Source organism: Schistocerca serialis, chromosome 4, assembly GCF_023864345.2.
Source record: "Schistocerca serialis cubense isolate TAMUIC-IGC-003099 chromosome 4, iqSchSeri2.2, whole genome shotgun sequence".
Classification (NCBI taxonomy): Eukaryota; Metazoa; Arthropoda; class Insecta; order Orthoptera; family Acrididae; genus Schistocerca; species Schistocerca serialis.
In genome coordinates, this window is record NC_064641.1 from 468115637 (window position 1) to 468133298 (window position 17662).

The 17662-nt window shown below is 41.9% G+C and overlaps 1 protein-coding gene across 2 annotated transcripts in view; it reads right to left on the minus strand.

Moving 5' to 3' along the window:
• LOC126475114 (cytochrome P450 4g15-like) overlaps positions 1–17662 on the minus strand; it is a 145376-nt gene that overhangs the window by 122131 nt on the left and 5583 nt on the right. For both annotated transcript variants that reach the window (XM_050102701.1, XM_050102699.1), the window contains exons 2-3: positions 618–843; positions 289–398 (exon numbers count right to left, since the gene is read on the minus strand). In XM_050102701.1, coding sequence (XP_049958658.1) covers positions 289–398; positions 618–828 — 321 coding nt within the window. In that variant the 5' untranslated portion in view covers positions 829–843. The remainder of the gene's footprint in view (positions 1–288; positions 399–617; positions 844–17662) is intronic.

The following is a 17662-nucleotide window of genomic DNA, read 5'->3' on the forward strand; positions in this document are numbered from 1 at the left end:
AGAAGATGGGATTTGTTCTGAGCCGACCTGAAGCTCTCCTGAATATGAGCACTTTCAAAGGGTTTCTTAAAACCATGGTTCTTAGTTATTCACATTAGCACTTAGTATAAGATTCCATAATTGAAGTCATTCTATTGTTTTGCACTGAGATAAAAATAAAATAAAATGTACATCTTTTACTTCCTTTTACATTCCAGACAGTTGTCTCTGTGGTGTCTGTGGAATATAAGCTGAAACATCTAAAAGAAGTGAAAAATCCAACTATATTAAAAATTACATTCACCATACCTCAATGTCCCTTGGATCCATCAGAAATACGAACAGATTCCAGGTTCCAATCCATCCTCTTACTACAGGTGGATAGTCCTTGCTTATCTCAAGTGCTTTCTCCATTATCTCTGAAACAGGAATAACAAATTGTCTAATTAACAACAAGTCTTATGAAACTAATGCATTTGTTTATTACAATCCCACACCTGCTTTCCACACTGACTAACGTAAGTAGAAATTTTCTAAAATGTCTTATTCTAAAATAAGTGTAGACGCCTTTTCCATTGTTATGACACTTTGATATGAGCAGTAATAATTAACAAGGAAACTCAGTTTTATTTTCTCACCATTTGAACTGGTAATACCAAATATCATGTGGATGTTGCCGATGAAAGGCAGGGTAGGAGGACCTGGGAGTTTGTTGCCCAGTTTTACAAAACGTGAGTTTTCTCGCCAGTAATGTATTATGGTTAAAATTGCAGTCACTATCAGGATTGGATACAGCATAGAGCTACTGCTCTGTGCTTCTACTACTTCAGCTTCTTCAAGTGTTGTCATTTTGAAATGTGTAACCTGTAAAAGAAAAAGCAAATATTTAGCATATATTTCTGAAATTGGTATTATGAAGTTATTGGAGATAGTGTAAAGAGAGAGCTGGTCAAAGAAATAGTGAATAGGAAAGTTAAAAATTTCCAAGCTAGTGATAATGCAGTTTAAGAACCTTGTGATCCAAGATTTTTTACATTGTTGAAACTCCCCCCCCCCCCTCCCCCCACGCTCTTCCACAACCTCTTCACCTGTACGTGTTATTTGGTATTCTCTGCTACATTTCACTATAACCTACCTTCCCACTCTCCCCATCATAATAGACTGATACCTAGACCTCGGGAATGTGTTTGTAAACTATTATCCTCTTAAGAGGAATCAGACTTCATAAAAATCAACATATAGTCACTTTATCTGAGTGTCTGATACTCAGCACTTCCTTTATAAAATAAATGATTTGATACCCTCTCAGTCTATTTTGAGCATATTCTTCTTATACAAGTACAATTTTCTAACAAGAAGAAACCCATCTGTGCTGTAGAGAAGCTGTCAAGAAAAAACATTTTCAATTTGCTTTAAAAATTTTAACCTTAATTTTTACTGTCAATTAGTAATTTCAATAATCTGATTAAAAATTTTACTGCAAAATAAATGCTCAATTTTACATGGGTATTTACAGCGATGACAGTAGTAAAAGTCCAGCACAGGGAAACGGTGGTAACTATCTTTCTTCAAAAGGTCAGTTTAAGTACAGTTAAGCTGCCCCTGGTGTACATAATCATGTTTCAATTAGTTTACATCTGTGACATCACAACACATACCATCTTATGCATAACATTATCACATAATGTCACATGCCAATCTCCCCCTTACCTGTCACATGGCAAGCTGTGCTGTCTTATATATGACATCACAAACCGAGATGGCTTCCTCTGCCACATCGAATAAAAAAATTTTAATTATCGCATTGGTTGCTTAACATCATCAACAAGGCGGTTGTGGGAAATTTACAAATCCATGATGATACTGATGGGGAAATTTAAATAACTGCAAGATGGTAGTGGTGAGAAATTTAAAAAAATGTTAGATGGCACTGGCAGGAAATAGCAAATATTTTTACCATTCATTAAAATGAAATAGTCAATCACAGTTCAGTATTTTGTACCTAAAGCGATTGAGAAGTATCAGATTTCTTGTGCTATGTTAAAAAAATAAGTACAGTGAAAGCCCTATTTTACGTTTTCATGGGATCTAAAAACCGCAAAACTGAGCAAAAAAAAAAAAAAAAACGTAAAAACCCTCAAAATAGTAGCAAAAACATATGTAATTGTCATACATGATTAGAAATTGTGATCCTCACCAATACAATGTATAAAATTTGTACAAGTGAAGGAAATTAAATGTACAATAAAATGTTTATACAATAATTTGTGGTAATGAATTTCATGAATAGTTAAAAATCACAGATGTGTAACAGCAAGTAAGAACTCGTCAAAAAATCGGAGGGAATTTTCAGCATTGATCTAATGGGTTTTTCACAGGGGCTACTAATTTATGGCATAGAATCGCTAAAAACATAAAATCGGAGAACGTAAAATCGAAGTTCCACTGTATTCTAATACTACAATATTTTCAAAAACACATACACACACTCATTCACTCACACACTGCATAACCTCTGTATTTCATCTATCTCTCTCTCTCTCTCTCTCTCTCTCTCTATGTGCTTTTGTCATCAGCTTTGTCAAGTCTGGACTTGTATAACTTTCTCAGAAACCTGACACATTGTGTAAAGTTGGTATCTGCTTGTTTGCATATAGTTCACTTTCAACACATACAATCTCTTACAATGTACTCCAGGCCTAGAACTTCTTTGCCTGTAGTAGATTTGTCTTCAGTGATGATTTCCGCTTCGAATTGAGCCCCAGTGACCCCAGAGGACCTGTTTGGAGGTGCCCTGGATACTGGTGGGGGTGGACTGGTGCATCCTCTGCGTGGTAAATGAACCTGTCCCATAACATATCAGTAACAGATAACTATGATTCCAGAAGAATAGAAACAGATTCTGTCTTTTTGGTGTACCACAACTTAGGCGGTTGCCTTCTCTAGGAAAGAGAAAAAAGAGTAGCAAAAGAAATTCCTACTGATTGTTAGTTAAGTGGACAACCCCTTTGAAACGAACAACAATATGTACCTGACCCATATTGTGTAGTTTTCACTGTGGAAGTGACAGCGATTCGAAAGGCTTTCAAATTTTATCGTCTTCCAGCGCTCCAGGACCTGCTGATAGCGTCAGGTACAGAGAGCGTATTTCAATCTATTGAAAACCCAAAGTAGAACAGTAAAATGAATGTTCAAACGCTGGAAATTGTAGGAGAATCATTGATAAGTCAGCGAAGAGTTACGAGAATCTTCTTTATGTAGTATTGGTTTACAATGACAAGGTCGACCAGTTGCTCAAGGAGTCAAGTATTTCTTGTCCTATAATGAACGTGTCTATCACCTTCCGATTTCGTCATGGGCGTGGAAAGTGGACAAGGAAGAAGAAATCACTGGCGCTTTTCAATCTGCCAAAAATGTAAGAACTACGCTGTGATCCAACCAGTAAGTACTAGTTCAGCTGATTTCGAATATTTTAGGTCAGCAGGCAGCTGATAAATACATTTTTACGAATATGTACCAATCATGGCTCAACTTTTTCCCACTCACATTGGATAAACATCAAGGATAATACTTTTTGCAACTATCACAAGGGAAAATCCTCCTCGCATTCCCCTCAGATTTAGTGGTACGATGGCCCATTGCATAGCGCGTCGAAAACTGAACCCAGATCAAGCATATAAAGAGGAAGAACGTGTACTGAAATGCGGAAAGAGAAGCAAAATAAAAACAGTGAATGGTCCGAGCTCAGGATGTGCAACATCGAGCGGGTTTGAGTTGCCACGGTTTGGTTGTTCTGTGGTCACAGGAGGAGATCTGGATTCAAATCTCCCTCGTGTTCGGTCACTGACGTGTCTGTTTGCTGATCTCAAATTTGTGTCGAGCTGTACGTCCGTTTTCAAATGTGAGGTGTAGGGAAAGATCTTCCAGACACTCGTATCTCCTATTTGTTCTACACAAATACCGCGTGTTATTACCCTTGCGTTCCGTTTTGGAAGTTTTGAATCTTCTGTTCCTTTGTTGTAACATAGTTCACACCCGTTTATTTGTTGTGTTTATTTCTGTGAGAGGTCTCTGGGGGATCTCGCCTACTTTAACAATTCATCAATTTTTCTTGCGACGGTAATATATTCTTACCACAAGTTCTGCAACGTAGGTATAGTATGACAATTACGAAAACTACAGAAGGAGAACAGACAGGTCAATGACCGCAAGGGAAGTTCATAATTTTGTTAAAAAAAAAAAAAGACATGAAGGAGATTTGAACACGGATCTCCCCCTTCGCAGATCCAACATCACGACCACACAGCCAGGACAGCATGGTTATAGTAAAGCGCTAGATACTACATATCTCGAGGTTTAAGGGTTAATTGTTTGTATTTTGCTTCTTTCTTCACAGTTCAGTACACCTTCTTCCTGTATCGTGCTTGATCTGTGTTCAGTTTTTTGGCGGGCTATCCCTTGGACCATTTTACCACTAAACCTGAGGAGAGTGCGATGAGGAACTTCGCAAGTCACAAGAATAAAGAAGAAGATGTAAACCAGTTGATATTTTCATTTGTCGAAGCACAGCAGAAACGTTTACTTCTTACCCTTTAAATACCTCGTGCGTCACTGTCTCATGATATACCGAGCGCGGACCTAAATGCTCCGTTTCTAAAATGCTACCATCCGTATATTTCTGTAAGCATTATGACTTGTATAGTGTCAGTACAATATAAGGACATTAAACTCACAGAAAAATATAATCTTCACTACTGGCCATTACAATTGCTACATCACGAAGATGACATGCTACAGACGTGAAATTTAACCGACAGGAAGAAGATGCTGTGATATGCTTTTCAGAGCATTCACACCAGGATGGCGCCGCTGGCGACACCTACAACGTGCTGACAAGAGGAAAGTGTCCAACCGATTTCTCATGCACAAACAGCAGTTGACCGGCGTTGCCTGGAGAAACGTTGTTGTGATGCCTCGTGTAAGGTGGAGAAATTCGTATCATCACGTTTCCGACCTTGATAAAGGTCAGATTGTAGCCTATCGCGATTGCGGTGTATCGTATCGTGACATTGCTGCTCGCGGTGGTCGAGATCCAATGACTGTTAGCAGAATATGGAATCGCTGGGTTCAGGAGGGTAATACGGGACGCCGTGTTGGATCCCAACGGCCTCGTATCACTAACAGTCGAGATGACAGGCATCTTATCCGCATGGCTGTAACGGACCGTGCAGCCACGTCTCGATCCCTGAGTCAACAGATGAGGACGTTTGCAAGACAACAACTATCTGCACGAACAGTTCGACGACGTTTGCAGCAGCATGGACTATCAGCTCGGAGACCATGGCTGCGGTTACCTTTGACACTGCATCACAGACAGGAGCGCCTGCGATAGTGTACACAACGACGAACCTGTGTGCACGAATGGCAAAACGTCATTTTTTCGGATGAATCCAGGTTCCGTTTACAGCATCATGATGGTCGCATCCGTGTTTGGCGACATCGCGGTGAACGCACATTGGAAGGGTATATTCGTCGTCGCCATAATGGCGTATCACTCGGCGTGATGGTATGGGGTGCCATTGGTTACACGTCTCGGTCACCTCTTGTTCGCACTGACGGCACTTTAAACAATGTACGTTACATTTCAGATGTGTTACGACCCGTGGCTACACCCTTAATTCGATCCCTGCGAAAACCTACATTTGAGCAGGATAATGCACGGCCGCATGTTGCAGGTCTTGTACGGGCCATTCTGGATACAGAAAATGTTGGACTGCTGCCCTGGCCAGCACATTCTCCAGATCTCTCACCAATTGAAAACGTCTGGTCAATGGTGGCCGAGCAACTGGCTCGTCACAATACGCCAGTCACTACTCTTGATGAACTGTGGTATCGTGTTGAAGCTGCATGGGCAGCTGTACCTATACACGCCACCCAAGCTCTGTTGGACTCAATGCCCAGGCGTATGAAGGCCGTTGTTACGGCCAGGGGTGGTTGTTCTGGGTACTGATTTCTCAGGATGTATGCACCCAAATTGCGCGAAAATGTAATCACATGTCAGTTCTAGTATAATATATTTGTCCAATGAATACCTGTTTATCATCTGCATTTCTTCTTGGTGTAGCAATTTTAATGGGCAGTAGTGTATTTTAATTTCGGTACCAATTTAGAGGATAAAGGTAAATTAGTACGTAACTATGCTTTATATTGTAATAGCAATATTTTTGCTTTGAGTAATGTAGAATATTGAATAATTACGTATAAATCATACACATGAATCTCTCATGTTAACTGAAACTAATGATGTTACAAATTGGAACGTATATAAAATATGCAAATGCTAAATATCAATCATTCTGGAGTACTATTTCCCATCTTGTCTTCGACGACAGCAATCGGAAACTACTTGACGTGTTGAGTGACTGCTGCATACAAAATGTTTGCATGTCGTACAACGTATAGTAGTCTTGTTATTCTTGCGTGGGCCACATTCCTGGCAAGAACCTACGGTTTTTTCATTCGATTGTCTTGCTATTCGGTATATACCCTTTGGCAAATTCTTAAGTTTTTCACGGTCTTTGTAATGTTCTTCAAGACGCCCGAAATCCATATTTTCCAGGAAGTCCTGTCTACTGCGTGTTTGATCTGTCTTATTCCACATTCAAAATATGTGTGCATTTATTCCTGGCATGTTCAAAAATCTGAAGAATGTCGTCAGCGTCCAAATTTTCGTTTTTCTTGAAGTCGAATAAAGCGAACACTTTTGGTCAACTGTATCCACGTCCCCCTTGGTATGGTTATAGTCCGTTATTAGATTTTCCAGTTTCTGTGTCTGTTTCCTCGCAATCATGCATTGTAGATAACAGGGCACATTTTTCCTTCTTTGTCATATAAGATACCAGGGTGCAAACGTTCTGGAATCCAAAGAGAGAAGAGCCCTTTTCTCGGTATTTCAGATCCGGAAAATCGGAGGGGATTTCTTTTTTATTCTTTTTCATTGTTCAAGGAAATGTTACACCGTTCTCCAGAAGAAACTGCACCAATGCAGAGCTAGTGTAGTAACTGTCGGTGATCACATTTCTGTGAGAACCTAAAATTGGCTGAATCAGTCGACTGACTATGTCGAACGGTATGTTCGATGTAAAGTAAGGACCTTCCCTTTGTTGCCGCAGTATATCTCAAAGTTGTGCGTGTAAAATGTTCTGTTGTCGCAAATGTCATACAATTTCAGACCGCACTTTGCCGGCTCGGCAGGCATGAATTAGATGAAACTGCAGCGACCTCGAAAGGGAAGCAGCATTTCATCATCGGTCACGAATTCTGATAGGGAGTATTTTCAATGTCCCTGTATATCTCCCTAATGGCTGCTAATTTATCATACTGTTCTGGCAATACCTGGTCGCCCTTTGATTAAACCTGATGCTTCTCAGTAGGTACATAAATCAGTTATAGGAAAACGCACGTCGGCAAGCTATCATCCCTGTACCACTACATTTCCAAGCTCTTCGGGTATTGGCGAGGCTAATATGTTGAGAGCGGTCAAGAATAGAACTCTACAAAGGGCTTCGATTAACGTAGAAGAAGTAAACCTAAAATCTCTTTCCCTCATATAGTGAATCGTACATCTCCGTTCTGAAATATATAGGTTTGTGTAACCAACAACTTTGTCAATCATATTTGTAGGAATGAGTCTCACAAACGCGTCTAATACCGAGGATATTTCTTCTCGCGCGGGTTGGGCCTGGCAATACTCTTATAATGTTTTTTGATTTCGTTTTATTCGACAAGGATAAGGAATTGCTTATTCAAAATTTTTTTCCATCTTTTCCGAAGTAAAAACGGTAATGATTGAGTTGACTATCACCTAAGGAATTCGAAAGTTCGTCCCCGGACTGTTCTGAGTCGCTACCGTGGCAATTCACGTTGACACTTTCTTCCTCCCCTTCACTGACATCGGTGAAATCGCGTGGAGGGTCTATCCCTTCATCTTCATCCTCAGGCAGCCCACGAAGTAACTGAGGTGTACCTTCATCATGTACGAGGGCGGTTCAGAAAGTAACCTCCGATTGGTCACAGTGCGGATTGTGGGGGGAGTAGCGACGCCATCTGTGCGTTCACGCACTCAACAGGTCAGTCGGCATCAAGCCGTGGTCGAGTGAACGTCGTACCTGCGCTAGTTTAGTTTTTGTGGCAGTTTGAAATGTGTGCTGCAATAGAAAACCCCGCCAAATGTGAAGTGCGTGCTGTCATAAGGTTTTTTACAGCCAAAGGATATTCTCCAGCAGCTATTCATCGTGAGCTTTGTGCCGTGTACGGACCAAGAGTTATGAGTGAAGGAGTTGTCCGAGAATGGGTACGTTTATTTAAAAGTGGACGAGAAAACGTTCATGATGAAGAGAGGAGTGGTAGACCATCATTGGTGACTGACGAACTCGTTCAGACAGTTGATGCAAAAGTTCGTGAAAATCGACGTTTCTCAATGTCGGAGTTGTCTACTGGTTTTCCACAGATTTCTAAGACTCTCTTGTACGAGATAGTGACAGCAAGATTGGGTTACCGTAAGTTCTGTGCACGATGGGTGCCCAAAATTCTTACCGACCACCACAAAACTCAAGGAATGGCCTCTGCATTAGACTTTCTGTCACGTTATGAGGACGAAGGAGAACCATTGTTAAACAGAATCGTGACCGGTGACGAAACCTGGATTAAGTACGTGAACCCTGAGACAAAAGAACAATCAAAGATGTGGGCACATTCAAATTCGCCTACCAAACCAAGAAAAGCCTCGCAAGATTTTTCTGCCAGAAAACTGATGGCAACGGTGTTTTGGGATGCCAAAGGGGTGTTGTTGGTTGAATTCATGGAACGTGGTACGACCATTAATCAAGACGTGTACTGTGAAACAATAAAAAAGTTACGACGGGCTATACAGAACAAACGCCGTGGTATGCTGACTTCCGGTATCGTTTTTTTGCACGATAACGCCCGTCCTCAATCTGCTCGCAGAACAACGGCCCTTCTTGAGTCCTTCAAGTGGGACGTTATCAACCATCCACCTTACAGCCCAGACCTGGCGCCAAGTGATTATCACCTCTTCATGCATTTGAAGAAATGGCTCGGGTCACAACGGTTTGATGACGACGAAGAGCTCAAAGATGCGGTCACAGGCTGGCTCCAGGCACAAGCGGGTGATTTTTATGCAGAAGGAATTTCAAAGCTTGTGAAGAGATACGATAAGTGCCTCAATCGCTATGGAGACTATGTAGAAAAATAGTGCAAAGATGTAGTTGTAAGATGTATATATTAAAATATTTTTATTTAACTTGGTGTATTTTTTTAAATCAACCGGAGGTTACTTTCTGAACGGCCCTCGTATATTGTCCTATTCCTAGAGAAGAAAATGGGAGCAAAGACGTAATTACATACATTGCACTTATCGTAGTATGCAGCGAAGGTTAGCACAAACAACGGTAAAAGCAAAGGGAGATAGCCAAAGTTAGTACGTAGATTACCGCGCGCGGTATGAAGTGCCGTCTGTGCGATGTTTTCAGTTCAGCATGTTACACCTATTTTTGACCTATTTTATTTTCTATGTCAGTTTCAGTATTGCTTATGTATAATGTTGTATCTGTTATGGAAATTCTTTGACTGTGTATACATGTTTCAGTTATGAGCATTTTTGAACGATATTGTTTAAATTATGACTGTGGATTTAAATAACTAATGGAATGATTGTTATGTAATGTACTGTAAATGACTTGGTCCATAGTTAGGGAACGTAGTGTTGAATGTAAAAGATGTGGTGAAGCCCCGCAACTACGGAAGTAGCCTGGCGGAGTGGAAAAGGTGTGGTTGGAGCACAAGTGCCATCTCGTCCTTTGTAACGAGCAAGGAGTGTGGGCTGAACAGTGCTGTGGTCAACACCTCGCTAGAAGTAGCGGATCACTGTGGCTCGTATTTCTGGACTTGAATTTGGTGATACCATTATCATGGCATGGTTTCTGGCCCTAAAAATATGATACCGACGCCGAGAAAATATGTAACAGACGAGGTCAACGGTATTGCTGTGATTGCATCGCCGCCAGGTTAACAGCCACTGCAAATTGCGCCACCAGTGCCACCAGCCGGCCACTAAATGGTTTATATTTGGCAGTCTGTAAACGGAGCAGGTATTTGTGAAATTTGGTTGATTTTATAATAATAATCGTAGTGTTGCTAAAAAGTCGTATCTTAACACCTGTTATCATCTCAAGTCACAAACCTGAACAGGAATCCTATCCTAGTGAAGTTAATTCCGAGTGTCCTAATTTATTATGAGAAAGTGATTGAACCTGAATCTAATGTTGTGTTGTCAGTTGCACAGGCAATTATATTTTTGATTATGTCAAAGGACTGCTTATGAAATCACATTTGTTAATTAAAGAGTTATAGTTTGTTATGCTTTACTTAATTAATAATTAATTATAAGAATACTTACCATTTCTCATACATACTGGTGTAGTTTTGTTGATGAGCTTGATTCTTCAAACCATGAAAGTTTAAGAGTCCTCATGTACTGGGCTAGTTAGTTAATGAAACAATACAAAGGCTCCTTCAAAGCCTGGGTAGTTAGATTAGCATTCTGTTTAGTTGCTTCACACCTAGTTTAAGAAAGAACTATTTACTGTGGTATCTATTTTGATGCAAGTTGCTTAATGCTCGGGCATAGAGACCCTGTACTAAGCAGTGAAGTAACTGAGTATGATCATTAGCAGACCCCTGATTTAAATTCAGAATCATTTCAAGGCTTTCCCTGTTCAGTATTGCTACTAGTTTCATGTGTGTCGTTAAATGGCTTTATAAACTGTTGCACCTAGTTCACAATGTACGTGTTGTTGAGAGGCATATGTTGCTGTTTACTATCTCATTGGCCATTTGTTTATCTGACTTACTAGTTAGAAGCACATTTATCTGCAAGGTTAGGTTACTGTGTTGTAGTTTGAACAGTTATAAGGAAAGAGTTTAGTGCGTGCGTGTGTGTGTGTGTGTGTGTGTGTGTGTGTTTGTGTGTGTGTTTGTGTGTGTGTGTGTGTGTGTGTGTGTGTGGGTGTGTGTGCGACAAGGAAAGTTAGGTTAGCCTGACACTGCCTTCTGCTTTATCATTTTGCTTGACACAAGAATGCCTAATTAAGCTGGCGACCGGTTTTAATATGTAATGTTACAACTTACTTTGTGCTGGGAGAACGTCTGTTCCTGCCCCACCATTTATCGTTGATTATACTTTGCTGGAGTGCTTCGGAAACGAATCCCAGTTTAATGTTCTGTTTCCAATAGGTTATATCACGGTCACATCTCAAAAATTCCTCGCAGAGGTATAACATTAGCATCGATTACTGTTTAAGACGGTCGGTGGCAGCGTTACAAGCGGATGGTTTCTCACTGGTTATAGAAGGAATCAGCAGACTACACGTTCAATACTTGGGGGAAGGGTGAACTTGGGAATTCCTGTAAAAAGAAAGTGAGGGGACTAAGAACTAACACGAACTTCCGCCAACACTGGGGTTGCGGCATTTTGTGCCGCTGCGCGCTATTTAGAGGGTTAGCCGGCCGTGGTGGCCGAGCGGTTCTAGGCGCTACAGTTTGGAACCGCGTGACCGCTACGGTCGCAGGTTCGAATCCTGCCTCGGGCATGGATGTGTGTGATGTCCTTAAGTTAGTTAGGTTTAAGTAGTTCTAAGTTCTAGGGGACTGATGACCTCAGAAGTTAAGTCCCATAGTGCTCAGAGCCATTTGAACCATTTTTTTTTATTTAGAGGGTTAACGTTGAGAAACTGAAGGTACCCCTTCCAACTAGCCCTCCTGTTTTATTGTATCATGAAGATCCTCAAGTATGTAAAACTCTTTTTTGTTTTATACGAGATAGTAATGCGTCTATATGAAACTTGCCGTTCTATACAAGGGATCCCAGGAGGAATGGTCAATATTCGGGGATATGACAAGAACGATAATTTGAAACAGAGAACTTCATATGGCTAAACGTCCCACTTCGGACAGTTTAGGAGCTAGAGCACATTTAATGTACGTTGTTATTTATCTTAAGTATTATTCAATAAATTTTCAGTTTAACACGTTTATAACAAATGGTAAACCTTACAACATGTGTTTTATAAAGTATCGACTGAAAAGTAAGTATTTTAACACACTGACCTCTAAGAATTATCGTAAACGTCACATTACAACAGTTTTACATTTCACAATTAACTGTTCGAAAACCCACCGTCAACTTCAATGCATTTCTGCACTATTGGGAAAACGTACCACTGTGCTGTAAGGGTCGATAAACAAAAAATTATTAAGGCCTGGAAATTATGGTGGCTAGTTAAACTGTACTGCCAAGACCAACCCGGCGATTAAGATAAGTGCGGCTGAGATCTTCCCTCACTCGTCAGGTAAAATGTGAAAGGGCTCCGTCGTGCTGGAAGTAGAGTGCAGTCGGCGTGGCCAAAGGGGCGTCCTCAAGGTGTTCGTCAAATGAATTTTCCAAAAAATTTAAGTAATTCCGTCCCGTCACTTGTTCTTTCTTATACACTGATCAGCCAGAACATTATGACCACCGACCGACTATCGATATAAACCGGTCCAGGCGATAGCAGCGTTACCTGGCGAGGAATGACGGCTAATCAGACACGAGCATAGTACATGTAGTATTAGTGAGGGTGCTGTCCGTGTGTAGAATGGGGAAGGCGCGCGATCTTTCTGAGTTTGAACGAGGGTAGCGTATGATGGGCCGGAGGCTCGGCACGAGCGTTACGGAAACTGCACGACTTGTCGGTGTTCGAGGAGTGCGCTGGTGAGTGTCTTCAACACACGGCGAAACCAAGGTGGAATCACGTCCAGACGTCGTGGGGTTGTGCGGCCATCCGTCATTACAGATGCCTGACGTCGTAGGCTGGACAGATTGGTAAAACAGGACAGGCGGCGAACTGTGGCGGTTCTAACATCAGGAATTAATTCTGGGCAGAGTACAAGTGTGTCTGAACACACAGTGGGGCGAACACTGCTAAGGATGGGCCTCCGCAGCCGACGACCAATGCATGTGCAATGCGTACACCACGACGTCGGCAGCTATGACTGAAATGGGCACGTGACCATCGGCACTGGACTTGGCGCAAAGGCAGAAAGTTGCATGGTCTGATGAATCCCGATACCTTCTTCATCATGCCGATGAGAGGCTGCGAAACCGTCTTCTTCCAGGGGAACAGCTCCTTGACACCTGTACTGCAGTACGGAGACAAGCTGGCAGCGGCTCCGTTATGCTCTGGACAACATTAACGTGGGCATCCAGGCGTCCAGTGGAGCTTGTGCAAGGCACCCTAACGGCCAAGGGGTATCGTACGCTGGTTGCAGACCACGTATACCCCTTCATGACGATCGTGTTTCTCGACAGCAGTGGCATTTCTCAACAAGATAATACGCCATGTAACTATGCCAGGAATGTGATGGAGTGATTTGAGGAACACACTGACGAGTCACAATTGATGCCCTGGCCTCCCGACTCGCCAGGTCTGGACCCGGTCGAAGACATCTGAGATGTGACTGAATGTGGCGTCAGAGCTCATGGGCCGCCTCCCTGGAATTTACGGGAATTAGGTCATTTTTATGTGCCAATGTGGTACCATCTCCCTCCAGCAACCTCCAGGTTGAGGTCTACCCTGGCCATTTTATATAGAAAGATTTACTAAACATACTTAAAACTTGTCTTTCATGTATTACAGTTTTTCTGTGAAAGCCCATGAGAAAAGGATAACTACGTTATCATTATAACGAGTTTAATTAAACTGTTTTGACAGCTGCCAAATGGCTCTCTACGATCACGGTTTTTTGAAAATAATTTCTTCAAGTAAGTAAATACAAATCAGGCGGCGACACCATCTTCCTTAATTCCTCACCCACTCCACCGGCATTCGTGTGCTTCCTCTATTGTAATCTGTATAAAACAGTTTACTGACAAACAACGGAAAATACTCGTAAACTGAAAAGTTTTTTGTTTGTTTCAAACATTAATTAAAACACTTTAATAAAAACATGTCTTTATAGAGAAATTGTATTAAAGTGTTAAACACTTTTTTAAGAAGCGAAAACACCTTGCTTTGGTCACACCAACCCTGAGTAGGCCCTAGTATTCTTGTATATAACCATCGGACAGACTGACAAAAAGGTTCTTGAAAATAGTCGGCCTAACGTAGCAGATCGACAAAACATTGACCTTTTACTGATACAGATTAATTAACTGAACTGACTATTAATACGAAAGTAACCTCTTCCGAGTCTTATCGTTACGTACTATCTCAGTTTCTAAATTTATTAGATCTCTAAGTAAATTCTTGCCAGTGAACTTGAGCTTAGCTCCCTTTCACAAAAGATTAGCCTCTCTCTGGGACGTTTATTTCGACTTATTAGCAGGCCAATTAACACACACACACACACACACACACACACACACACACACACACACTATAAAAGTTTAGGTACAAATTCATTTTCGACCCAGTAACATACATTTGTGAGTTGCAGATTATCACGACTTTTTTCTCAACTGACATGAGTGAATTCGGCCGCTTTGGGAGGGAACTTCCTAAGTGAAATGTGGCTCTTGCGCAGCACGCCTTCCAGATCAGGCAATCCCGGGCATACGCGCGTATAACGCATTCAGCTCAGATCACAGTCTACATAAAGACTGGTGCATACTTTAATATTCTCTATGCTCGGGATTAATTTTATAAAACAAACAGCTATATTTTCTAATAATGGGGTTTTCTGAATTAAAAAGTTAAAGTGAGATTTTAATTGCCGGCCGTGGTGGCCGAGCGCCGAGCGGTTCTAGGCGCTACAGTCTGGAACCGCGCGACCGCTACGGTCTCAGGTTCGAATCCTGCCTCGGGCATGGATGTGTGTGATGTCTTAGGTTAGTTAGGTTTAAGTAGTTCTAAGTTCTAGGGGACTGATGACCTCAGAAGTTAAGTCTCATAGTGCTTAGAGCTATTTGAACAATTTTCAGATTTTAATTGACCCCCCTTTAAATGGGAATTGCCGGACTAATTGAGCTCACGTAATTAATGGACATACCCTAAATCGTTAATCGAACATACCGGTACAAATTATTTGGTAGTGGGGACCCGGGTTGATCACACGTAATGGAATTCGATTTCACTTGTTTGTATCATTCTTTCGTAGGCTAACCCATGGCTACTTCACACGGGAACGAAATTCACGATGAAAGTGGGATACATGCAAATGCGGAAACGACATTTGATGTGAAAATCAGGTTCCTGGAATCTCTGAATACGCTACTGCAAGAAAAAGCAAATAGTACCGGAATAATCATAAGAGACAAATTTTTTTAGAGGACATTAAGACAGAGCAAAGTAGAGAAAAGGGAGTGTTGACTATCATCGACCAAACAAATGTGACGTTATTGAAGTCGGCGGAAAAGAGAAGCTTATTCCACCAGTAACAGGAGACAACAACGCTATTTTGTACTATGTTCATACCGTAGAACTGTTCGAAATCCTGCACGACACTCACTAGAAAATTGGACATGGAGGTCGGATACGGATGGAAAAGGAACTGCAGTTTAAGTACATAAATGTCACCAAAGATGTCATTACTTTGTGTCTTCGCTTTTGCAAACCTTGTCAGACTAAACTATCTAATCCAAACAAAGGTTTAGTTTCCAGACCTCTAATATTTAAAGAATTTAACTCAAGGTGCTAGGTAGAGCTGATAGACATGCAAAGTAGCCCTGACGGGAAGTTCATACTCAATACTCTACACAAGATCACTTAAACATGTTTACACTATTGCGACTCCTGAAAAGCAAAAGAGCAGCAGAAGTTGCTTGCCATTTGCTTGACATCTTTACCACTGTAGGTGCTCCAAGTGTGATGCAGCCGGATAATGGTAGAGAGTTTTCGAACCAAATTATAAATGAGCTAAATAACATGTGGCCTTAACTGAAATTGATACATGAAAAACCCAGACACAGCCAAAGCCAAGGTTTCACTGAACGGGCCAGATACGATGTAAAGAGTATGATAATGAAATGGATGCAGACAAATAACTCAGCACATGGGCTGAGAGTCTTCGATTCATCCAATTCATAAAAAACCGTTCTTTTCATCAAGGAATTCAGCAGTCGCGATACAAGCCAGTGTTCGGCTGTAAAGCAAAAGTGGGGCTGAGTACTTCAAATCTGCCTAAAGTAATTGTTCATAACCTAGTGACAGAGGAAGACCTTGAGAAAGTCGGACAAGAAATGGAAGATGCTACAACTGTAGGGACTACTTCCAACCATGAAACTGCCGCCGTGGAGGTAGAACCAAAGGAAAGTCGAGACCAGTTACTTGACAATAACAAGGCGAAAATATTCTGTGTCGTTAGTTGTAGTGCAAGTCATTGTTGTACACTGAAGCGCCAAAGAAGCTAGTTAGGCATGCGTATTCAAACTCAGAGATATGTAAACAGGCAGAATACGGCGCTGCGGTCGGAAACGCCTACGTATATAAGACAAGTGTCTGGTGCAGTTGTTAGATCGATTACTACTGCTATAAAGACAGGTTATCAGGATTTAAGTGAGTTTGAATGTAATGTTAGGTCGGCGCACGAGCGATGAGACATTTCCGAGGTAGCGATGAAGTGGGGATTTTCCCGTATTTCAGAAGTGTGCCGTGAATATCAGAAATCCGCTAAAACATCAAATCTCCGGCATCACTGCGTGTCAGCGTGCGAACCATTCCACTAAACATCATCGATATGGGCTTTCGGAGCCGAAGGCCCACTCGTGTGCCCTTGATGACTGCACGACACGAAGCTTTACGCCTAGCCTGGACTCGTCGACACCACCATTGGACTGTTGATGACTGGGAACATGTTGCCTGGTCGTACGAATCTCGTTTCAAATTGTATCGAGCGGATGAACGTGTATGGGTGTGGAGACAAACTCACGAATCCGCCGATGCAGTGTCAGCAGGGGATTGTTCAAGCTGGTGGAGGATCTGCATGTCAGCAGGGGAATGTTCAAGCTGGTGGAGTCTCTGTAATGGTGTGGGGCGTGTGCAGTTGAAGCAATATGGGACCTCTGATGCGTATAGATATGGTCCCGACAGGTGACACGTACTGTCTGACCACCTGCATCCATTCATGACCATTGTACGTTCCGACGGACTTGGGCAGTTCCAGCAGGACTATGTGGCACCCTACATGTCCAGAATTGGTACAGTTGGCCCAGGAACACTCTTGTGAGTTTAAACCCTTCCGCTGGCCACCAAACTTCCCAGACATGGTGTCAATTCCCTCCAGCACTACGTAAGAGTCCATGTCACGTCGTGTTACGGCACTGTTGCGTGCTTGCTGGGGCCTTACACGATATTAGATACGTGTGACAGTTTCTTCGACTCTTCAGTGTGTATCCTGCGGTAAAGACGTGCACGTAATTTGTGGAAGAAGTAATAAAGCAGGGTAATGGTATGGAATGAAAATTATTTGCAGACTATGCTGTAATAAACTAGAAATCAGGAAGGAGAATGCAGGAGCTCACGACAATTTGTAAGTACAAGGTGCAAAGATGCTTCAAAATTCAGATGCAAAATTCCCACCTGCAACAGTTGGAGACAATGTTCGCATCCGTATACCAGATGTTGAAGAG